This window comes from Hippoglossus hippoglossus, chromosome 8 (assembly GCF_009819705.1).
Source record: "Hippoglossus hippoglossus isolate fHipHip1 chromosome 8, fHipHip1.pri, whole genome shotgun sequence".
Taxonomy (NCBI): Eukaryota; Metazoa; Chordata; class Actinopteri; order Pleuronectiformes; family Pleuronectidae; genus Hippoglossus; species Hippoglossus hippoglossus.
The window spans coordinates 20,395,498-20,420,994 of NC_047158.1; the positions used below are offsets into that span (position 1 = coordinate 20,395,498).

General features: G+C 43.7%; 2 protein-coding genes across 2 annotated transcripts; one reads left to right on the top strand and one right to left on the bottom strand.

Annotated features, from left to right (window-relative positions):
• Window positions 1–7,319: 7,319 nt before the first annotated feature.
• LOC117766218 lies at window positions 7,320–15,049 on the top strand. Its single transcript, XM_034593057.1, has 14 exons — window positions 7,320–7,815; window positions 8,500–8,655; window positions 8,750–8,868; window positions 9,284–9,455; window positions 9,533–9,651; window positions 9,882–11,496; window positions 11,739–11,837; window positions 12,035–12,210; window positions 12,374–12,468; window positions 12,706–12,830; window positions 13,054–13,234; window positions 13,493–13,640; window positions 14,372–14,441; window positions 14,765–15,049. The coding sequence occupies exons 1-14, from the start codon at window positions 7,389–7,391 to the stop codon at window positions 14,782–14,784; spliced, it is 3,522 nt and encodes a 1,173-aa protein (XP_034448948.1). The 5' UTR covers window positions 7,320–7,388; the 3' UTR covers window positions 14,785–15,049.
• A 469-nt stretch (window positions 15,050–15,518) lies between these two features.
• LOC117766274 (CD9 antigen-like) lies at window positions 15,519–22,344 on the bottom strand. Its single transcript, XM_034593168.1, has 9 exons — window positions 22,187–22,344; window positions 21,986–22,067; window positions 19,068–19,173; window positions 18,659–18,756; window positions 18,353–18,427; window positions 18,159–18,257; window positions 17,774–17,860; window positions 17,100–17,180; window positions 15,519–16,389 (listed from the first exon to the last, which is right to left on the bottom strand). The coding sequence occupies exons 2-9, from the start codon at window positions 22,049–22,051 to the stop codon at window positions 16,201–16,203; spliced, it is 801 nt and encodes a 266-aa protein (XP_034449059.1). The 5' UTR covers window positions 22,052–22,067; window positions 22,187–22,344; the 3' UTR covers window positions 15,519–16,200.
• Window positions 22,345–25,497: the final 3,153 nt, after the last annotated feature.

The following is a 25,497-nucleotide window of genomic DNA, read 5'->3' on the forward strand; positions in this document are numbered from 1 at the left end:
ACTGTGTAGTATGTATATAATTTGTATATTTATATTTATTGTAAGCACAGACAAACCCTGGTCAAATAAATACCTACGATGATTGGAAAATTCAGAAAAGCCCAAATTATAAAAAGTCAAAAGCTCACAGGTGAAAAGTTGCAGCTGGAACATGCGTGTATAAATACATGAAGAGGAAGCAGGAAATGTGAAGTACATGAAGCCTGTGGAAACCAGCTGAAATCGCGGTTAAAGGATAAGAATTAAAAGAAGAAGAAGTTGTTTGATGTGTACGTGTGGAAAGCGGTTGTGCTACTTGAAGAGCGGCAGATTAAAGCAGTTGAAGTGTCAATTATCATTTATTCACTGACAGAGTTTGCCGAGATGAGGAGTAAAAGTTTAATGCAAATGTCAGTTGATGTGTCGGGGGAGACGTCACTGACATTTCAGTTTAAGTGGAAACCAGTGTGAAGTGTGAAGTGTAAGTGTCAGTGATTAAATGTCAGTTAAAGCAGGAGTGAGGGAAACTTGTTCCTGTCAAAGGTCATTTCCATTTTTATAACATCTTTGAAGGGCCACGCCCACACCAACCTGTCTGAGAGACGACGCGTCTGATGTCAGATGGTATTGATGATGCTACTCTCAGCTTGTTGCAGCCAAAAAACAACTCGGTCAAACAAATCCTCACCTCTGGTATAGAGCCGCGCGTAAAGTCAGCATTTCTCCCTCAAACCAAACTCAGCAGTGATACAACTCAAATATCTGTGACAGTTCTTCAAAACAAATTGTTTGGACTTTTGGTAAAACGTAAGTCTGTAGAGCCGACATAAATATTACTCACTAAGTGTCTCAATAAGTGACGGTCTGAACAGACAGTTACAGAATAAGACTTCTAGCGTCATGAAATATCGGGGAAAGCAGTTGAAGTGTCGGTGAAATTGAAAGTATTCATGTTTGAAAGAGAATTAAACTACAGAAAAATAAAAAGCTGAACTAAAGTCTACGTTTCTTGTCACATTTAAAAAGTGTGATGTGGTTAAAGAGGGGACGCGTTTAAAAGAGATCCACAACAAGATGGAATGAAGTCCCGAGGAATGAGTATGAGGAAGTCTGTGAGGAAGAGTCTGGATGAAGAGGAAGCAGAATAATGACAATAACTACGAGCACATGAGCGTCGCACCGCTGGCGGCGAGCTCGCTAATAGAAACCAGGGAGAAAAGTCAGATACACAGAGGTGGATAGAGACTAAAATACTCTGGGTGTTGACTGGGACACTGAGGTCACTTGTTTTGCTCCTGGTGAGGGTAAAAATATGCCGACAGGAGTCTGAGTCAAAGGCTCAGGAGAGAACCTGGTCAGTGTCACGTGGACCTGCCTCGGCCTCAGGTATGAGCCGGCAGGATAATAACTTAAATCTTCACAGATCATCTACCTGCTCGTGTTTAAAGCGCGGCTCCTCGTGTGGCTACATTCTGCCGGGGGTCACGAGGCTACACACAAATACACAAACACAAACTATTGTCTGACATCTGTCTTAGGAATGAACCAAAGGCCCCTTCTTCCTCTTTGATGAAACAATTCTGTGTGTTTTAATGCGGTTGTCATGGAAAATAAACCTTTTCATGTGTCGGCAGAGGGACTGAGAAAAAGCAGGAATGCTAAACATAGCCAGTGTTTATTTGAATGACGCGTCCGTCATGGTAAAAACTTCTCATCACTCTTTTCCATGACAATCAGATCAAAACTCCACGGAAGAATCTGTAAACACACGATCCATCTCACCACCGGGGAAGGACGACACACTGTTTGTACATTCGTGCTCCACAGTCACACCTTCAACGTCCTCAGCGTCCCACCCAAATCCCCATGGGAAAGAATGAGTCTATTGAAGTTCTGCAATTCAGGTTTTGGAGTAAACTTCCCTAATCTCCTCAAAATCTATACTGCATCTGTCACATGGAGCCATAAATCTTTCACCGTCACACACAGCTCCGCCCGAGCTGATGGACAAACCCACCGGGGTGAGCGGGAAAACATGGTGGAACGCGTTTGTATCAGGATCTGCGCGGTTTGACTTGAGATCTAAAAAAAACAAAACGAGCGTTGATGCATCTGTGCAATAAAACACAAGAGTGAGGCCAGAACGGAGAATGTGGTCGGACCTGATTCTATTCTGGGCGTGGTGACCCCACCTTGCAGGTGAGGTAAGCCACAGTTTGTACTGTACCATTCAGCTGTACATGGCACTCCTTCCACAGCATAGCTTTGCAGAATGCACTGAGAATTTTTGAGTGGAACCATCGTGCGTGCCTGTGGGGCAAAACAAATTTCGCCACTTGAGTTATGCAAGAATTTTGCCTATTTTTTCGGTTCCTGGTTTATTTTCAGGAGAGGAAACACCATGACTCATGCACCAGTCATTCATCGTCTTTCAGAGTAAAAAAACCACGCAGCTGTCTACCACTGTGTGTAGCAGGAGGGGGAGTGGGGGTGGGGGGGGGGTTACCCACAACACGTTTTTTTTAAGATCCAAACACAAGTGGACTAATCACATGTCAGCATAACTACCGGAGGAGACCAATCGGGAGGCTTGCTCAACAAACAGCTCTTTGTTGAGTGGCGGCCGCAGCAGATCAGTACTGGAAAAACCAGAGTTATGAAGGATTCACTCAGAACAGTTGTGATATTATCTGAGATGCCAAATGTTGTGTGTACAAATATTATTGATGATTCCTATGAAATACCTTCTGGGGTTTGGCTGGTTCCAGGTGGTTCTATTAGTTCCAGTGTGTAGTTCACTGTACAAACACCACTGAAATACACAGGAGTGAACGTTACACCTCTTACATAGTGGAAACTTTTTCCGAAACCTCTATCCTACATGACTTGTTGCACGTTCTGGGTGTTGCACCGATTCCTGGATGTTTAAGTCGGAAATATCAGACATTAATTTATCTGACACGTTAAATTCCCCCGAAGAAGAACATCGGCTGAACGCCACTCGCATAAAAGTGGTGCAAATAGACGAACGAGGCTTTTATAGCAGGACAAATTGCTATTTTTGGTTGCGTCATGTCAAAATCTCTTAATTAGGGTGTTTACGAGGAGCCTCGGTGAGGGAGTATTTCAACATGACTGTGTGAAACAAATCCAGCAGAGCGGTGCCGACATGCCAGAGGAGTGAGTCTCACCGCAACCAAGTCAATGCAGCTTTACACAATAGTAAAGCTGCCCCGGCGGTGGATGCCTGTCTCGCTCTGCTCATTCCATCTCCATCTTACACAACGTGGCTCCCTGCCCTATGATTTCTTAACCCCCTGTATAACGGACACAGCCTCAATGTGAACTGTACTATCAAAGACTTTGGATGTGAGTTCTCTTTGAATGCAGACAATGTCCACGGTTTTGTGCTGAAACTCGCGAGTCACTCCCGACTGTTGGAAAAGTTGACCATCGCCCACCTTCCTGCTCCGGGTGTCACTGGGCTGGTTTTGATAATAAGACACAAACACACGTGAGGCCACATTCACAGATAGACAGATAGATACATGTTCCCATCCTCATCTCAAAATGTTCAAAAGATACCATGGCCTCGGGTTTCTGGAGACGAACAAACACACATTTACATAGATTCTGCATGCTCATCAACTTCTGAGGGAGTGACACATCGCCATGGGCGCATGAGACAAAAACATGTCCTCAGTTTCTCCCGAAATAGACGATCATCAGTTTCTTTTTCTAGGAATGACCACTGCATTAGTGTGTGTCCATGTTGTGTCCTCCTGCCGCACAGTAAACCTCAGCCTCATTTAATCAAATAATGCTGCTTTCAGACATGCGCTGAACTCCGGATAGTCTCCTGACGTTGTCCAGAGGGGCCGAGTGAGAGGCTCCCGACAATCTCTACAATTTCTCCTGCCAACCCCAAAGTAAAAACTCCAGGGAATGACTTAATGAGTCCATGTGATTCACCACAAGGAAGCAGGCCTTCACCTGAACACTGAGATGTTTGCGTTGTGAGAATGTCCTGCTGCTTTGTTCATCTGTGAAAGGTAAAACTCTGGAGAAAGTCTGGACCCGATTGTGCAACATTCTCCGGAGTTCATGTCTGAAAACGGCCGAAGAAACTGAGGAGATGCGTCTTTTTGAATATTCATATGCACATTCTATATGTTTTTTAAGCAGCAATGATGTTGCCATGACGACCACAATAGGTTCAACTTAGGACTCACAGTTTTTGTGTGTTTCAAATGGTGGATGCAGCTAGGTGGGAACATTGTCTGCCAGAAACGTAAACCTATGACTTTCTGTTGTTTTTGAACGTCTTTGTCATTACCTAGCATATTGATTACTTGTTACACTGAAGCCATGTTCATTTTAATACCAAGTTTATTTGTATACAGTAGGCTAACTTTTTACAGCAGTGAGAGTAGGATGTATGTATGTCCACACAAAAGTACACCATCACCTAGATTACTCGCGGCTGTTGGGGTCCATCAAAAAAGCGCGAGTTGGGCTACTTAAATAAAAGTAATTACCGCAAATTAAAGGCTGAGCAATAAAAACGTCATTCAAAACTCTATTTTAAAGATGTATGGAACAAAATTGTCTTGCTGGCAAGTGGCTAACGTTAGCAATTCTAGATCTTGCAGCATGATCTTGGTTAAAACAACCAAGATCATGGTTGATGACGTCATCAGCATCGCTTTCTTCTCCGCTGAGCCACAGGAGACATTTAACGCCGGTGAACTACTTCCCATTAACTGACGTTTATGTGTAAAACTACTTCCCCTTTGCACTTTACATCCATTTCCTCTAAAGTAAAAATATATTCAGAAACCACCAATACTCATCCCCAACATATTGTCACATAGAGGAAACTTCTGAGGTCAGATTTTCATATTTGATAAGTTTTCACTGACCGGGTTCTATCCTGAGATCCACATAGAGACGGTAGAGTTCTACTCACAAATGGATTAAGTCAAAAATGTCATTTTTTAAAATTTGTATTAGAAATGTTTGCATGCATGTCTGCTTATGACAAAACTAAATGTTTATATTTATGTCTGTATATGACAAGGTAAATACAGTTAGTATAAATTACCCCAAAGTTTCCAGTTTATTCCCATTAATTCCCGTTAATTCCCATGGAAAGTTTCCAACTTTGAATATTCCCGGAATTTTGCAACCCTAATAACAAATGGTATTTTAATTTTATTCCGATTATTCTACCTAGTGTTGATTTTTTGTGTTTTGTTTAATTAATTTGTTCAAATACTTTTAATTCTTTTCATATAGTCTGTACAATTTGATGTACATTAATTTATTAAGCTGAATTTGATTTACGAAAAGTGCCACACATGGAATATAATTTAAAACACAAACTGCTCTTTATACACCAGCTTACGATGAAAGAATAACATGTTTTCATTTTTACATCCACTGTTTTTTGAGTAAAATGAAGACGAAAAAAAAGACAAGAAACACAAAGGACTAACAATCATGGCGGAGATTGGTATACAGGGGTAAACTTATAGCAAAGGGCCAATCAAAATCAAATCAGGACTTGAAAGCATACGCCTGACATGTAGACAAAGAGAATCTCCCTCTAAACACTAGCACGTGTCCTGCTGGCTCCAGCTCCAGGAGTAAGGAACCAGACCCGGTGGATCCAGGTTGTTGCACAGTGGACGTGAGCCACAGCACCTCTGAAGCTGTGGCCTCCAGCAGGGCGAGTGTTGTGCGAGTCGGTTGTGGAGCCCTAGCTACCGTTTACATGCAATAAAAAATTAACTCCTTGTATTTAGTGGAGCCAGCCCGTCTCCATGGTTACTGGCCAGGGTTTTTTTATTCGTGATTCACTTCCTCACCCTGAGCACTCTTTTTGTAGACCTCTCTCTCTCCCTCTCTCTCTCTCTCTCTCTTTTGTTTTCCCTTCCTCGCTGACATTACTACATTTGACTCAAGTTTCTCCTCACGTGATTTCTTCTCCTCTTTGGAAACATTGCTGCTCCTCCTGTTTCCTGCTCGGAGCCACCCCTGCATACACGCCGCCCCCACAATGCCTTGCTCTCTCTCAATGAAATCCAGACATACACACTGTACTCACGCTCGGGGTCTAAAGAAAACAACTCCAGGCTGTAGCTAGGCAACTCCAAATATGAGTCATCCCACTGCCGCGCCCATCATCAACTGATCACCCCCTCACACACTCTCACACACACACACACACACACACACACACACACACACACACACACACACACACACACACACACACACACACACACACACACACACACTCACACACAATTCTCTTCATAAAGTGCAGTTGTTCATTCACACTGTGCAGATGTGTGGTTGATCTGATTCCTCCACACTCTTCTAGCCCGGAGGTGGAACAACAGGCCTGGTAAGTCAGCCACTGTGAGAAAATGACCCGTCTGGCCTCGGTTGATAACATCATGACCACGGTGTGATGACCGGTCACAGCCTGGCAGAGCCGCCTGGCAGATTCACTGGTTGTCAGCTGATGGAGGCTGGCAGCAAACCAGCAGGGATCTTGTTTATTGGCTGGTTAAGTGCAGAGGTTCGTAGATAATGTCACTAAAAGCTCATTAAAAGATTAAACATAGTCTATAATTATACTAATCTATTATTATAATCTGTATTGAATGTTGTCAGTCATGTTTAGGCCGGATGGGAAGAACGCTGCTAATTAGGGGTTTCATGTATTTAAGTAATATACATGACTTTATATTTATATAGATAGATAGATAGATAGATAGATAGATAGATAGATAGTCATCAGTATTCATTCTGAAAAAACTGTCCACTCTCTTGCTGACTTTGTGCAATGCAGTGACGCCCTCTAGTGGACAGTAGCTGGAGTGTTGCTGTGGCTAAAACGACAATACAACTGACTAAATGATATATTAATACAAAATAAAATAAACAAAAATAAAGACCCATTGCATTAGAAACACAATGTTATATTTCTGCATTCTTATGTGGAACATTATATAACTCATCACTTCCGACTTACATATAATTAGGTTTAAGAAGACCACTTATCATATGTGTGTACGTATATATCTATATACTGTATATGTATGTGTGTGTGTGTGTGTGTGTGCGCGTGTGTGTCATATTCTACGTATGATGCAGAAAAACAACAAAATAAAGTTATTATATTATATTCAAAAGCTTAAACAACAGTAACAGAAGAAAACTTTTAAAACCTGTGGTTTTTTTAAAAACTGTTCATTTGAATAATCCTGCACCTTCTGACCACGTGTCACCTCGGTGCATTAGCCGGAAGTGTGTCCGTGCACAGGTGCTTTAGCCGGAAGTGTACAAAGACTGCACGTTGATTCAGTGTTCAGGTGCACGTGAGACAAACATTTAAAATGCATGTGAAACAAACAGGAAACTGGTTGAGTTTCCTCCTCAGCATCACAATCATAACTTTTCCTTCAGTGAGCTGGTGTGAATCTGCTCATTCTGCAGGAACACGTCCCCCCGCGGGCCCTCGTGGGGCCAGGGGCCGCGCTGCAACCCCCCGGGGCCCGCAGCACCTCCACCAGCAGCTCCTCCACCTCCTCCACAGCTCGGACCGGAGACCCGCAGCCAGGACGACTTCACCGGACACACGGTTCAGACACAACCCGAATCAAAGCGAGGGCCAGCGGGTCTATTCTTCACCTCCGCCCCCCGATGAAGACTGTGCCACTGCACAAATACAACACACAGCTCCGGGGAGGTTTTACATTGTCGGTCGGCTGGAAGCAAACATCCCCAACGCGGGCTACCAGGCAGATTCTGCTGCTGCTGCAGGTAAACGCGTGTCAGGGTTGTTGATCCTCAGGCTGCAGCTGCAGGGGTTTGGTTCAGGAAACACGAGGAAGCTGCAGGTAACAACATCATCGAGCTCTCATCTGGAGCCTGAAGAGAAGAAGACGAGACATTTCTTCAAATAACCTTTTTTTATAATTTATTTTTTGTGCACAAAGCTCAGTTAACTGTTTGTTTTTCTATTTGTTTTATTTTGTATGTAGTTGTTGTGGTTTTTATTGATTTATATATTGTTGTTCTATTATATAGGCAAAGTCACTGTAGGTTTTTATATGATTTGATGATCTAGTTTTAATTTTGTTATTTATCCTTTAACTGGAAACGTCACATCAAGGTGTCATATCTCTTCTGAGACCCACGAGTGAGCAGGTTGAGAAATAAAGACATAATACATATACAGAAATCATTATCAGAAAAAAATGATGGAAAATAAAAAGCACATATTAAAAGCACTGACATTGTTCTATGAAATCAGATTTTTAAACATGTCAAGAAGAGACGGTTGTTCCCAAATTAATCCCATTTTACATTAAAATTCCAACCTCAACACGAGAAAACAAGGTTCCAGTCATTGAGACCCGACGACTCCCGCACCATCCACTAAAAACACGATGTAGCTTGTCTGTATTGACTCTCACTCTCTGGTGCTGTCTGTGTGTTAACCAGTCCAAGCTGAGGGACACCAGGAGAAGGTCAGAGGTCAATGGCTCAGCAGCTCAGAGGAGAGCTGGCAGAAGCTCCAGCCGGTGGTGGAGTGCGGAGCTGACGCCATGATCCTCGTTGTCAGGAGGAGACGAGCTGGAAATCTGCTGCTGGATCGAGGTGATGCTGCCGCTGCTCCAGGGACATGGCCATTGATTATGTCCTATCACGAGATGTATTAAAGTTTGTTCTTGGTGTTTTGTTTGTGTCCCAGTGAACCAGTCGTCGGTGCCTCTGTCCCAGCTGAAACCCCAGTGTGGTTACTCTGTTCAGACCACATGGAGAGACCTCAGTCTGATGGCCCAGTACGACGCCTGCCACGTCACACAGGAGGTCTGGGATCATAAAACCACGTGCACAGTGAAAAACGTCCATTTAATCCACTTTTCTTCCAGCTGTGTTTCTTGTAGTTCTCGCTGATGTGACAGTTTTTTCCATGGAGTAAAGTACAAGTCAATTCCAGCAGCTGTGAACAGATGTTTTCCTTTTTATTTAGCTCAGTTAAATAGATTAGGCTGTAAAAATGCCTGAACCCAATGAAAGAGTGTGAACACATCAGTGAGAGAAGACTTCTGCTGAGCTGTGACGATGAAGTGGATCCTCTTCCATTAAACGTGCCTGAGCAATCGAGAAAAACAAATTTAATCAGGAGCTTGTTTCTTAATCTCAGATTTGTCTTCTCTAATCGAGGTGAAAAGTTTTCAGCGGTGAAGTTATTTTTTTGAATGCTGTTAAAACGTGTGTTCAGGACGACAGCTACGTGCTGCCTCTGCTGTGGAGGGGGGCTCCGGTCAAGATGTTGTGTCCCGTCCCTCAGATTCAGCCTCACGCCCAGGGTCAGTACTCCGTGTGCTGCTCCCCCTATGGGATGACCGTCAACCTGCAAGGACCGACTCCTGCAGAGCAGCTGAGTATAAATGGTAAAAACACCGACAACTTCATTCGTCACTTTTGAACCTGACTCTACAGCTGAAGCCTTTTTCCCTTTTCCCCTCAGTGAGAGGAGAGTGGACCCCCCTGGTGTCGTTGGCTGAGCAGTGCGGCTTCACCGTGGAAAGACGTGACGCAGAGATCCTAATCGCTGCTCCATATATGACATGTGGCATGACGGTGAAGGTGAGGTGAACTTCAGAAGAGACTGATCATATTATTATTATCATGTCTCACTTTGCCTGAGATACGATATACAGAATTGAACACATGTTTTGAACTCTACTGGAAGGAAGATACTTCAAAAGATACTTGATGATTGTGGAGAAGATCCAAACTCCAAAATCTGGTCTTTATTTGAATTGAGACCTTGTGAATGTAAAGACCATCTCTTACTAATCTTTTTTGATTTTCAGGATGGAAAATACACCCTTTATCTTCAAATAGGAGAAAACCGACTCCTGCTGTCCTGTCCCGTCTCGTCCCTCGAGGAGCTGCCAGGAACCCGTCTCGTCGACGGTCCTCATTTCAGCAGGATCAGGACAGAACCTCCATCAGAGCCTTTTCCATGGGCCGCCCCTTTTTACCTGGCCCCGCTTTACTACCCCCACCCCACATATCAGCAAGAGTATCGTGAACCTGATGCTCCTGACGTACACAACCCTCTTACTCCCTTGTTCTCCACCCCTGACCCCAACTTTGGTCCACAGCCACTCCCTACTGTTGATTCCCAGTATCCAGAATACTACTCCCACCAGATTCCTGACTGGGATTCCAATAATCAACACGCCGTGCATGTTCCTCTATCATCTACACATGAAATGGAGGATTTAAGTTTGGTGCATCCAGATCTACAGCAAAAACAGGGACCTCCTGTCTTGGATCTCTCTGAGACACACTCTCCCTTCTCAGCTGCAGCTTCTCAAGCCGAAGCTCCCTCTCTCCAGCCTCCCAACCACGCCTTCAACCCGTACTACCACTACTACCATCACCCAAAAATCCCTCTTTCAGACCCACCTCAAGACCCCGATGCAGCTCCTGAGGTTCCTGAAGAACTGTCTCCAACAAATACCTACGAGTTCCTGGTGTGGCCCCCCAAAGCGCAGCAGTCCGAGGCTAAGTCAGACCCCTCCCCTCCGCCTCAGGTTGCCTCTCATCCTTACATCCCTCCAGGTCCTGAAGTTGATCACAAAACCCCTGCATCTTATCCGTACCCTTATCCACACCACTACTTTTATTACTTTCCACATATGGCGAGGGGTGAGGCTAAAAGGTTGACACCTCCACATCGTGACATGGCAACGGAAACAAATGTGCCTGATGTTCAGCCTCTTCCTGAGTCCTCGGAGCGTCCAGTCCACGAAGAACACAACGTGAGTCCCTACGAAACTAAAAAGTACAGACCAGACTGGATCAGAATTCCACTTCTGTCTGAAGATGATGGTGTAACACAAGAGCTGAATGATGAAGAGCAACACTCTGCACCTGCGACTCCTGCTCTCCCACCCAGTAACACTCCAGAACCAGACCCGGTTCCCCCTCCTCACCCATACCTCTACGCCCCTTACTATCACTACTATCAGATGTATTCTGGACCTGATCACGACCGTGCGTCTCCGACTTCCTCCAAAGACGCTGCAGACCCTCTGCTCCAAGCCTCCTCCTCTCCAGCGCAGCATCAAACCACTTCTTCACCCACAGAATCCACCTATCCTGCTCAAAATGGCCACTTGTATCCTTACTTCTACTATTACCACCACCTCCTCCAGCCTGAAGAGTCCAAAGACGAGCAGGAACCGCATCCTGCAGGCAGCACGGACTCTGAAATACCCTCCTCAGAGTCAGAATCTCTGCTCCCCTCCGACTCCGACCACAGCAGGACGGATCTTTACGCTGAAGCAGGAAATCCCAGCTTCCCTCAGCCACCGCACAGTCCCCTCCACGGCTTGTACTCCCAGCAACATCTGTACTACGCTGTGGGGCCTCCTGGTGGAGAGGAAGCGGAGGAGAGGCTGGATTCTGACACGACAGGTAAAGTCTTGCTCGGCTGCGTTTTTATATTTCTGTCGATCTGGATTAGCCGATATGTGCCATGTTGGTGTCGGGACCTCAGATCACCGCAGGGGGGCAGAAAGTTCAGTCCTGGCTCTCGCTGTAACCCGACACCCTTACGACAGATATTCTGACTCATCGCCAGATTAATCCATCATCTCTCACGCTGCTGAACTGAACCAAGTGTAACTGTCGTCCCTTTGTTTTCTCCACGCACTCAGATCACCCCGAGGCCAACACGCCCTCGCCCTGTGGCCTCGGCCCTGCGTCTACCTCCAACTGCAGTCACTCGCTGGGCTGCTGCTCGTACCCTGTGGAGGGTGAGCCTCTCCGAAAAGAAAGCGTGTCAGCACTTGTCTGAGATAGATGAATTCACATTTAAGAAAATAAGAAGCCTACGCCCCGGCCACAGGATTTAAGAAAGTAAATACTAATAATCTTGAGGGTTGATTTTAAACTCTGATCATTTGTGTACATGTTTTTGTGTGTTTTTGTGTTTTTATGTGTGAGCCTACAGATTGTACAATGGGGCAGCATTTTGTGTTTGTGGTGCCTGACTCTGTGTCGGAGCCCACAGTGCCCCCCGCTGCTCATCCCTCTGAGGACAGTGAGGCGTCCTGCGTCCTGCGGAGGTTGACCTCTGACCCCGAGGTCTACACGGTGCCCCTGGACGGCTGCGGAGTAAACAAACTTGTGAGGCTCACTTCTGTGTGTACGACTAGAAAGGCCCTGTTATACCCTGATGCTGTTCGTGAAGCTTTGACTCATCTCACCTCGTCTCACCCACGTGGAGGAGTTTTGCTTTGTGTAAAGACGAAACCTAAACTGTTAACTCTTTTCATCATTTCCTCGTTAGATGTTTGGTCAGACCGTGGTTCATCTGTTGGAGGTCCAAGGAATCTATTCTCCTCCAGACGACCGCACCTCGGACAATGAGGACTCTCCTGTCAGGTTTGTGACATTCAATTTGTGAAATTGAATTTAATGGGACTGAGGTGTGCCCTCTACTGGAGTGTCATTCTGGTTTAAGGACACACGTCCAGCTACAACACTGAGATGCACCATAAACACTATAAAACAACTCTATGCATCCACTGCATTGTTTAGTTTGTTTATATGCTCCACATTCTTCTGAAAGTCACTTGTCTGTGTTTTTATATACGGTCTATCTATGGTGTTGATCTGCAGGTTGTTGGTGGAGTGCAGCTCCTCCCCAGGTTCTCCAGGTGAGGTGAGGCTGCATGTGATGGATCAACCTCCTCCTCCTCCACCTCCCATTCAGTCGGTCACAGTGCAGCTGAGACTCTCAACAGGTGAGCAGTTCTGTGTCTTCATCCAGAGGCACACATGGCCACATTGAAGGAGCATCTACTCAAACCTGGTGGTAACATCCCTCCTAAGTTTTACAGAGCTTCTTTTCAAAACGTAATTTTTAGCCTCGACAGTTAAACAATCCGTGAGGCATTCAATCCTCTAATGTAGACGTCTGAGCAACAGTGGGAAAAGGTACAATATCTTTCTTTTTCCTCTTTTCAGACGAGTTGTTCAGCAGCTTCCACCCCGAGGCTCACCTGCCTCTCAGTCTCGTGCGAGGCAGACCTCTTTATCTGGAGGTGAGTCTGCTGGAGCCTCCGGAGGAAAACCTGGTGCTGCTGGTTCAGTCCTGCATGGCTCACACTGCAGCTCCATACACCGGCTGGATGCACATCTATGATGGGTATGTTTTTATATGGAGATAATGGAGATAAATGCAGTTAACAGAATCTAATTTAGATGTTTGTATTGTAACCTGTCTTGGCTTTATATTAAGCTCAAGATTTGAATATCTATTTTATTCTGAAACGTTAATATATTTCTGTCTTACACGAAGATTACGTGGCTGTTTCTCTCCTGTAGCTGCAGGAGGAAACTGGACATATCTGCATATCATGTTCTTCATGTAACGTTCCCCTCACTACCACTGTGTGTTGTTTAGCTGCCCCGGCCGCGATGAGTCACAGCTGCTTCCTTCCCCTGACCCGCACCGTACCCGGAGGATCATGATCTCCGGCTTCCTCTTCCTGCCCCCACAAAGCCCCTCGTACATGGCTGCAGGAGGACATTCTCTCCTGGGCGATCCGGAGGTACGTCCCACCTAACAGACCAACTCGGATGTAAACACCTTCATTTTCTGAATAGAGGTTTTTATTGTCAGCCATAATATTTTAACCATCCAATGTAGACTCACCACAAGCTGCGAGATTGTGAGACGATGTTAGGTTCTCCTGAGGAAGCCACAAGTCTGATGGATATCTACTGCTTTTTGAGAAAAAACTGTTTTATTCGTGATGTCAAGGAGAAATACTTTACTACCCACAATCCTCAGGAGTAATGGCGCGGAAACCATGTCGGCTACGATCGGACGGGTCAGCGTTACCATTACGTTTACCACAGAGTGACGATGATTTCTCTGACTAACGTGCTGCAGTTTTTCAGAGATGATGATGAAGAGGAAAATCACCACAACTAAGTTAAAATCAGGAAGAAGTCGCTGGAAAGGATCATTTGCAATGGTTTATGGGATGTTGAGTTCCTTCACTCTTAGAAAAATATGTATAGTCTTGTACCTTTTGAGTTTTTTTTTTTTCCACATTGTTTTTGCTCTGAATCAGATGTTTTATGGTCATGATTCATCTCGTAGCTGGATCCAGAATTAAAACTGTTTTATAAGGATTTTCAATGTCACTGGAGAAAATGAAATGGACTTAAAGGAACCTGAGACATTTTAAAAGTGGCGCGATCAAGGATTCCAACTTCATGTTCTTGTAAAACAATCTAAATGTTTTATCCTGTTTCTATTTTTTGGCTCCCTCAGATCTTCATCTGCTGCTCGACAGAGGTTTGCTCTGCTGCAGATGGTGACTGCACATCTGGCTGCATCGACAGTAAGTTTAACATGGCACAAACGTACCAGAGGATCAGGAGCTCAGCGTGACGGTAACAAGGTTCTCGTACATCTGTTATAATGTGAAGACTTGAGGGTTAGAGATTTGAGGTCTGTCTCTGCCTTTTTTTATGTGAAATCCTCACACACAACCACCAACAATCCAACTGTTATTATCCTTCCCAATTTTCCAGTCTGAGAGCTTTAATAACTTGTAAATGATGCTTGGAAACATGACAACGTGTGGGTAGAAGTTGATTTTAATCTGTTTTGTGTGTGTCATCAGGACTTCGTCACTGAATTAACTTGTTTGTTTCCTTACAGGTCCCAACGGTGGCATGTGAGCAATGAAATAAAGACACGTTTACAACACTGCACTCCACTTTAGCCATTTTATTGCAACAAGTAAAGACATTTGGAACACATTTCTAACATTGTAAACATAAAAACAGGATAATGTAATATTTACCGCAGAATTAGGGATTTAGAGTACAAATATATTTATTTTAATACTAAGGTGTTTATCTTTGGTATCAAACCGCCATTCAAAGGAAGGCTTAATGCTTTACGCCATTGGAAATGTTTAAAGAGTCGGTTTGACAAAGGAAAACAAACACTAGTACTAATGGAACATTACACCTATATACATTTCACACTGACGTACCCGATGATGCAGGGCAAGACTTTAAAAAGTACTTTGACCAAAACTACTTTTCATAGCTTCTGAAACGGCTTCAAAGGGTTTAAAAGAAAATGATCCCTTCACATTGGTACATATATTTTTAACACAGCAGATATTTCTCATATGAAAGATAAAAAGCACAAAACCTAAAGTACCAGAGCTGCTGTCACGTGGTAACATAGAAAAAGTCTCCCGTCCTCTTCCCAGCTGAATTAAACGTGGCGTGGATGTGTTGGTGACTTCTCACACGCCCACTGTGATCTAGAGGCCTTTCAAGGTACTACGCCAATATGGACTCTGATGATCTTCCTCAGGAGGATAACGCTGCAGACCAAGGGACTGATCTGTCATGCACACACAGAAAGGGGGGGGGGGGGCGAGACTGCTGGGGTTTTGTATAAATTTCAAGGTCTTGACCTAGGTTACGATTTGGCGCTTAGAATTGAACAGAATTAAATACCATTCATTTTGGCCATTGGAATTTGAGAAGCACTGTGTAACCTTGTTGGGATAAGTGCTTTTCAAATAAAGTTACTATTATTTTCACTACTCCGGAGTTTTAGAGCTGCTTTAACTGAGAAGCTTTGAGAAACGCCGCTGGCCCCAGTTCAGTTTGAAGACGCCGGGGGTTTAGGCTGGAAGAGCTGAAACTGAGATATTTGGAAAACGATGTCATAGACACAACCGCTTGCTGATTGGGTCTTTTCCATGACAACATAGCCTCCGCTAATTCGTCAGGCTCGATCACATTATCCTTTTCTAGAAGAGGAGATGAGCTGTTATTGGAGCAATTCTTATGTACATCAGTGTACGTGGGAGGTCACATGATTTGCGTTTTTCAGGCATATTAATATGGGCGGCGATTTAAAACTGATTCGAACCCAAAACGCTCACGTCAAAGATGTTTTCCGACGTCATGGTATGGATGTAGCCTTAATGTGACGGTGTGTTTGTCCGTACAGGGTAAATTCCTCCTTCAAAGGGAGTTGATGAAACCCTTTAATAACCAGGCTGAGGAAAACATGCATTTGAATTCTCCATGCCAAAGCGGAGAGAACAAAAATCAAGACTGAGTAAACTAGGCCTCAACCACAGGGACAAGGGGGAAAATGTCCGGGTTGGGGTAAGAGTAGGAGGTGGGGACAAATCCCTGCTGTAATGGTTGAGGGGTAGGCAGGGCGCTGTTAGTCATGACAGTGTACTGAGTTGTGGAAACGGACACACGGATCTTTTTGCAGATGATACTGCTGCACACTAGAGGTACGCTCTATAGGAACCGTTTGAGAGACAAGAGGAGGAGAGAACATGTAAAAGAAAGGCAAGGGGAGAAATATTAATTATGTGAGACATAATTGGGATTAGAACATGGTCATCGACTTTATGATCAAGAGCTGAGGACAACATTTAAAAAAATCTGCACTTGAACAAACATCAGTGTCACATGAATGACCTGAAACAGACAGAAACCCTAAAAAATGATTTGGTGTATTTTGACTTCAGTTTAACAGCCACAAAGGAGCTGAATTACTGCTGTTGATAATCAGATTTAGACTCTTTTGTTATCGTGGTTCCAACTATTTAAAAAAAAAAAATTAATTCAACAAAATCTATAACAAAATGTGCCTTTTATTGCACTTCATTATGAACTAAAGTCAATCAATCAATCAAATTTTATTTGTATAGCCCATATTCACAAATCACAATTTGTCTCATAGGGCTTTAACATGGTGTGACATCCTCTGCCCTTAACCCTCAACAAGAGTAAGGAAAAACTACTTAAAAACCCTTTTAACAGGGAAAAAAAGAACGTAGAAACCTCAGAGAGAGCCACATGTGAGGGATCCCTCTCCCAGGACGGACAGAAGTGCAATGGATGTCAAGTGTAAAGGAGAACATCAAGATAAAGGTTTTAGCAGCATTCTAACTGTGCAAAGTGACTGCACATGAGTTAGAATTTTTTTATTTGCACGCACTTACCAGAAGAAATACCAATGCAAAGAGGACACCTATCAGAGGAGCTTTTCTGTCGAAGAAGCCTGCGATCTTCTCAGGACAATTCTGTGGGAGACGGAAGAAACTGTGAGAACTCGCTTTACTGCAGATGACCCAGAGTCTCCAGCAGTGGTTCTCAAACTATTGAACTTGTACCAACAGTAGTACACGAGCTCCCTGTACTGATACACGGAAGAATCTCAGAAATATTATAAAATGGACGGTTCAAAACCACCGTGGTGACTCCGAGAAGACCGTTACCGGCCTGCTATTTCCATTCTTCCACAATAGGTCTACGTTCCAATCATTATTGCTTTGTTTTTCCATCTCATGACAAAGTGTGTGTGTGTGTGTGTGTGTGTGTGTGTGTGTGTTCTAGTTCTACACCTTTGTACAGCCTGGCTGTGGCTGACAACAGTCAACAAGAAATCATTCTCTTATTAGGAATAAACCTTCCTCTTGCGTGATCTGTCTGTAGCTGAATAGGTTCGGCCTACGCTACTGTATTTTAATGTTGGTCATAACAGTGGTACTTGGAGAGCCTAATCTTTACTGAGGTGGTACATGGTGTAAAGAGTTTGAGAACCGCTGGTCTTCAGAATACAGCAGGTCCAGGTAATACTACTTTAAAATGGCCAAATATTTTGGCACCAACTTACAGGCATGACGAAGTGCTCCAAAAATCCACTTGGCTTGGGACAGGTCGTCTCTATCAGCCCGATGCCCGTCACGCCACAGCAGTGAAGCTGCAGAGCAGGAGATGAAGGTCAACGACAATCAAAGACGCTTCAAATTAAATTAATTAACAACGAAAATGACATTTGGTATTTCTTACTATATCTTCAATATATATATTTATGATCAACACCTGTTTCCATAACTCAAATTTAGATTACCGAGCCACCAATAGCTTAATATTTGGTAGCAGTTGTTTCAGTGGCTGTCCACTGTTCTAAATCATGGAAAACAAACATATCAGGCCGAGAGCTTAATAGTAAACCTTTTATAAAGTTAGAGGGAAGTAAAAAGTCAGTTTGTGCTCACCAAGTTGTGGATGATCCTGAGGGTGGTGCCAATGACTGGATCTACTCCATCGTACAGAGCATACATGCTGATGTAGAACTCCATTATGTTCATTGCAACCTAAACGTTGAAAATTAAAAACATGACATGACTACACACAAGGAAGGCAATTACAGATTTTAAATTTGTCGTCTCCCCGCTCCCTCTTCACTCACCGCATCGCTTTTCCAAAAAGTGAGACCCAGTAGGGCCATTGCAGAGAAAAGAAGAAAGCTCAGGAGACCAGAGAACTGACAGGGGAGGGAGAAGATCAAGATTAATTACATGTTGATGAAACAACCTTTTAATCTGATAAACACACAGGAACATGGAACTATCACAACACTGCACCTGGATCAGTGATATAAGCTTTATTTTAACCAGTAAATCAAACACTTGCACGTCAAGTCAACCTTTAAAAGATTTATTTATTTTGCACTTTACTCGAAGTGGCACTCTAACCATTGTGAGACACATCTTACCGTCTCCAGAGCCCATTTTTTCTTAGAGGAGCTGCCGATGAATCCAAACAGCGCCGTGATCAACATGAACGTACCCAGCACGATAATAATCTTCACATCTGATGCAGGAAATACAGAAACACACTGTTACTGCAGCAGTTCCCAAACTAGGGTTCAGGGCCCCACAGGGGTCTAAATATAACTAAATATAGTTTCATTTAAAATAAAACCTAACAAATACAAATATGTATAAACATGACCCCTGGGGTGATGATGACTAGCGACAGTGTCATCTAACTTGCTAACGAGGTTAAAACAATATCCTTCGTATGCTTCATTCACTTGAAGGGATTCATTTTGGGGGTCAGGGGCTGAACATTTCAACATCTCTAAGACTTAAAAATGTCACAAAGTCAAAGTGCGAACTCACCCATAACGAACACCCATGACTTGAGGCTGGCTATTTCAAAGACGACCCTGGTATTAACGTTGAACCTGAGGAACAGGCCGAGAGCCAAAAAGGCAGAGCCCGCCACCTGCCAAACAGGAAGTACAATGTGAACATGTAGTACATCAACAGTCCAAGGTCACCTCTTCAAATATTCAATCGACATCTATAATATTCTGTATCTGGCGTCGTGTTTTCCACAGCAGCTGAAAATACATTTTATTTTACATTGTATAGGACAAACTGCACGAGACCTGTAAATAAAGATGGACGACGTGACAGCTCCCAAAAACTGAAGACAAAGCTTCTCCTAATAAACCCTGTCATAATGTATTTTTATAATCTTCCCCATCTGCATGCCGAAGTGTCCATGGGCAAGATACTGCACCCCCCAATGGCCCGTCTAGATGTTGAATGCACTAATTGTAAGTTGCTTTGGGTAAAGGCACCAACCACACCAAGGCAATTTCCTGTATGTGTAAATATACAGTGCCTTGCATAAGTATTCACCCCCTTTGGACTTTTCTACATTTTGTCATGGTATAACCACAGATTAAAATTTATTTCATCGTGAGTTTATGTAATGGACCAACACAAAATAGTGCATCATTTGGAAGTGGGGGGAAATATTACATGGATTTCACAATTATTTACAAATAAAAATCTGAAAAGTGTTGAGTGCATATGTATTCACCCCCTTTACTGTGAAACCCCTAACAAAGATCTGGTGCGACCAATTGCATTCACAAGTCACATTTGCAAGTCACATAATTAGTAAATAGGGTCCACCTGTCTGCAATTTAATCTCAGTATAAATACACCTGTTCTGTGACGGACTCAGAGTTTGTTGGAGATCATTACTGAACAAACAGCATCATGAAGACCAAGGAGCTCACCAAACAGGTCAGGGATAAAGTTGTGGAGAAATATGAAGCAGGGTTAGGTTATAAAACAATATCCAGAGCTTTGAACATCTCTCTGAGCACCATAAAATCCATCATAAGAAAATGGAAAGAATATGGCACAACCGCAAACCTACCAAGAGGAGGCCGTCCACCCAAACTGAAGAGTCGGACAAGGAGAAAATTAATCAGAGAAGCAACCAGGAGGCCCATGGTTACTCTGGAGGAGTTGCAGAGATCCACAGCTGAGGTGGGAGAATCTGTCCACAGGACAACTATTAGTCGTCTACTCCACAAATCTGGCCTTTATGGAAGAGTGGCAAGAAGAAAGCCATTGTTGAAAGGGATCCATAAAAAATCCCGTTTGGAGTTTGCCAGAAGCCATGTGGGAGACACAGCAAACATGTGGAAGAAGGTGCTCTGGTCAGATGAGACCAAAATTGAACTTTTTGGCCTCAATGCAAAACGCTATGTGTGGCGAAAACCCAACACTGCCCATCACCCTGAGCACACCATCCCAACAGTGAAATATGGTGGTGGTAGCATCATGCTGTGGGGATGCTTCTCTTCAGCAGGTACAGGGAAACTGGTCAGAATAGAGGGAAAGATGGATGGAGCCAAATACAGGGAAATCCTTGAAGAAAATCTGATGCAGTCTGCAAAAGACTTGAGACTGGGGCGGAGGTTCATCTTCCAGCAGGACAATGACCCTAAACATACAGCCAGAGCTACAAAGGAATGGTTTGGATTAAAGAATGTTAATGTCTTAAAATGGCCCAGTCAAAGCCCAGACCTCAATCCAATAGAGAATCTATGGCAAGACTTGAAGATTGCGGTTCACAGACGGTCTCCATCCAATCTGACTGAGCTTCATCTTTTTTGCCAAGAAGAATGGACAAACCTTTCCATCTCTAGATGTGCAAAGCTGGTAGAGACATACCCCAAAAGACTTGCAGCTGTAATTGCAGCGAAAGGGGGTTCTACCAAGTATTGACACAGGGGGGTGAATACTTATGCACCCAACAGATGTCAACTTTTTTGTTCTCATTATTGTTTGTGTCACAATAAAATTTATTTTGCACCTCCAAAGTACTATGCATGTTTTGTTGATCAAACGGGAAAAAGTTTATTTAAGTCTATTTGAATTCCAGTTAGTAACAGTACATAATGGGAAAAAGTCCAAGGGGGGTGAATACTTATGCAAGGCACTGTACTTGGCAATAAAAAGAATTCTGATTCTGATAAAAGCGTCCTCCAAATGACATGTAATGCAATGTAATGTAAACAAGGTCAAAAAAGGGTATAATGGATAAATCTCTCTAAAATAAGAACACAAGACAAATCCCAAGACACAACAACAAATAAGAAAACACTTCAATTGTGTTGTTTTATGCTCTAAAAACGTCATTAGACGTCATGATTGACAGCTGAGCCTGAGCCTTGTGATTGGTCAAATGTATCAGTGGGACCTGCTGCTCCAGATGCACAAGATGGCAGAGTGAGTGTCTAGAATATTTAAGTTTCATTTCTGGATGATGAGCGGAAGTTGAGATGCAGGAAATGCGTGAGACTTGTGACACAACTTGCAAAACATAAGCAACTGTTTTTGTCATTAAAGGCGACGAAATACACATAAACACGACACAACCGTTGGCATGAAGAAGAAGAAGAAGAAGAAGAAGAAGAAGAAACAAGGTCAAAAAAGGGAATATGGATAAATCTCTTTTTAGTTTTCTCTAATATTTCTGAGTTCTATTAGACACCAGAGGTGGATGGTGCGGTGGCTCTGAAGCTCAAAACCCAACGAAAAATTACAAAACTAAAATTAAACCACAACAAATAAGAACACAAGACAAACCACAAAGCACGTCGACAACAAAAAACACAACCAATGACATGATTTGCCATTGTTTTTTCTTATTTGACAAAGAAAAAGCAGATTTAAAATTTGTTTCTTATAAATAACACAGTAAATAATAATAAAAGAAAGAGACTTACAGCAAGGGCGATGTTGAAAAGGACGATGACATAAACGCACACGGTGCCACATCCGTCCAGTCCCATGATGACTGTGTACAAACTGATTTAACAAAGACAAAATGCACAAATATAAAACTTCTTAGCTACGAGGAATATACTGTATTTTAGCTGTAGATTCAGGTTTACACTTAAATAATCACGTGCAGATGTAATAAATACCTGTATCAGTAGAAAGCTTTTCACAGCTCGTCCTCTTCAGCAGGAGATGAGGAGGAGGAGGAGGAAAGAAGACGAACAACAGGTAATATTACAAATTCTAATGTCGTGTCCCGCCTCTTTGATGTCGCACAGTCCTGTGATTGGCTGGCACGGCAGATTGACACGAGGCAGCGCCAATGGGGGGGGGGGGGGGGGGGGGGGGCTGGGCACGCAGGAACATGCTGCAGCAAAAAGAAATGCATGTGAAGAGTGAAAGTTAAGGAATCGAAAGTTATGAGATACAAAAACAATGAGATCAACAGTATATGTACACACGTAATTATACAATTTGTGTAGTGAATAAGTACTTTTACATATATATATATATATATATATATATATTACTTTATAAAACTAAAATGTTAGAAAACTAAACATTATATTCTAAATGTGTCAACAGTTTAAAATGTGAAATAAAATCTGTCAAACAGGTCAAATGTGCAGATAAGTGCAAACCATGAAAAGTGAATGAGCCTAAAGGACTTGCAGTACCAGTGTGTATTATATTAATATGTGCAATGTAGGACAACATGGAGCGATGGGGAGACTGGGGATGTTCCCACAGATACCAGGGTGTGGTTTTCATTACTGGTTTCCTTTCATGACCCTGTGAGGTCTGGGCCTGGATTAAGGGAGTAGCTGCTCCTGCAGGCTCCTGGGGTCAGTGTCGGAGGAGCAGGCCGCTGTGTGGAGTGACGTGACCCCAGTGGAGCCCATCACTGCAGGTTCAGTGGGTGGCAGAGGGACAGGTAGCAGGAGACGCACCCAGGGTTTGATGGAGTGAGCCACAGAGAGGGAGAGAAATAACACACACACACACACACACACACACACACACACACACACATGCAAACAGTCACACACAGTACACACCGGCAGTTGGCCTGAAGTGACAGCAATCATCTGTTCTGAGGCTGGCAGGCAGGTGAAGTGAGGAATCGGTGCAGATTTGATCACATTGGTGTGTGTCTGTGTGTGTCTGTGTGTGTGTGTGTGTGTCTGTGTGTGTGTGTGTGAGACAGCAGTATTTCTCTTTTTGATGAATCCCTCTTCTCTCGGGTTATTGCAGCTCTGCCACTATAAACCTCCCCACACCCACAGCAGCCACATCTGATGAGTGTTACTTTTGTATGAATTGTGTGAGAGCTAGTTTCTCCGGGGAGGATTTGGGGAATTTGTATTCTGTGAAGATGGAAATGTGTTTCTGAGACGCTCTGTCACTGGAGGCCCACCAGGGGGCGCAAACACCCTAAAAAAGACGAGTGTACAGTAAATCTTTCTTTCAAAAACAATCCAACTCAAGAGACTGCAGGTGCAGCTCCTTTATTTGTCTCTATACTTTTCTTATTGCCTTTGCTACTTGTGGTTATGGGGGGGGGGGGGGGGGGGGGGGGGGGGGGATTTACTGTTTGAGTTTAATCAGACATCCTTTCAATACAAACAGCAGCTGTTAACACAACTGAATTTATAAAGAGAATTCCCCAAAGACAGCAAATACGTTACATAATTAAAAATCTATGTGTGTTTCTGAATCGGGGGACATGTGTTGTGCGCTGCAGACATTGACTCCTCCTCTATTGATGGACACACACTTTAAGATGTAAGAACAATACTGGTCACATTTATATTTATATCATAGAGGCCTTCTTACTGCTATTTACCTTTTCTTGTTACCGTTGACATAAGTATATTAGTATATTGGAAATATATGTATCTATATTTATGTGGTGTTTGTAGGCGTTGATCTAATCAATGGTGCATTATAAAGGGGTCCTTAAATGTCAAGAAAGACTTTATTAAATGATTATTAATAGTGGTGGTATTATTTTGTATTATTATTATTATTATTATTAATAGTATTGTTGTTGTTTTTGTTCATGCTAATTATTATATATGATATATAAGATGTGTCATTAGGGTCTGACAATAAAAATCGTGTAGAAAGTGTTAAAAGAGTAAAATGAGGCCTTTACTTTCCCATCATCATCATAATTATCATCATTATTATTGTCGTTATATTATTATTCTCATTCTCATTGTCATTATTATTACTACTATAATATATGGCCATATAAATATAATCTATGTCTGTCTACTGTAATAAACTACTTTGAAAAGTTGAGCTTTCAGGCAAAAACAAATCATAACTGGAAATTATCTTTATTATATGTGACAATAGAAGATAAAAGATGAAACCTTTGACATAATGAACCTCTGGCGTCAGCTCAACATTTTTTCCTTTCGTCCTCTTGATCTTTTAATTGTTATTCATTGAGAGTGTTTCTCCTCCGACGTGTTTCCAGGTGAAAGCATCTTCTTCATTTTGAATTTGGGAGAAGTGAGGGCAGAGGAGGCGGGGAGCTGGGAGGAGGAGGAGGAGGAAGGAGGAGGAAGGAGGAGGAGGAGGAGGAGGAAGGAGAAGGAGGAGGAGGACCGAGCACAGACCTCAGACCAGCCCACCTCACCTCCTTGTCGGTCGCTCCTCAGCCCGGTGCCCTTGGACAAATCCGACCGTGGATCAGCTCCCTCCACACACACACACCCACCCACCCACCCTCACACCGACCGGGACTCAGCCCAGAGGAAACCTCGTTCCTCGGCAGCAGCAGGCGGCTCCTCACCGGCGGAACAAGACGCGTCCACAGCGGAGCAGCACGGGCGAGCGAGCGGACGGAGCGAGGACACAGACCCCGGGGTGGACTGGAACCTGGAGCGAGCGAGGGGGGCTTTTGATTAAAAAAAAAACTAAAAAAAAACCCAGAAAACCCCGTGAGGCTTCCACCGAACAGACGAGAGCCACCGATTCCCCGACATTTATCTATAATCACCCCGAGGAGCGAGCTCCCGGAGCCGCGTCTACACCGAGGAGCTAGCGGAATGTAATGCTAGCGACCTGGCTAACGTTAGCTAGCTAATTAGCTCGTCAGGGGGATCCAGGAGTCGGACGTGTGGTCTTTATTAAAAAACGGGGGTAGGGGGGTGGTGGGGGGGGTGTCCCGGTTCACTTTGTTTCTTTAGGTTGGTGGGGGGGGGGAAGAAGTGTTCGTTAACGTGCCCGGTGCTGACTCCCGCTTGGGGCCAGTATGGTTTTTTTTTTATAGCTCGAACCCGCTAAAAGCTAAGTTAGACAATTAAACTGTAAAATCTGAGGGACAATCTCCGGACGCGTCTGGATCCATTGTGAGCGTCGACAGGGACGGACCGAGGGAAACGAGGCCAATTTACACAGAAAGACTTTTTCTCTTCCCCCCCCCCCCCCACCCACCCCCCTG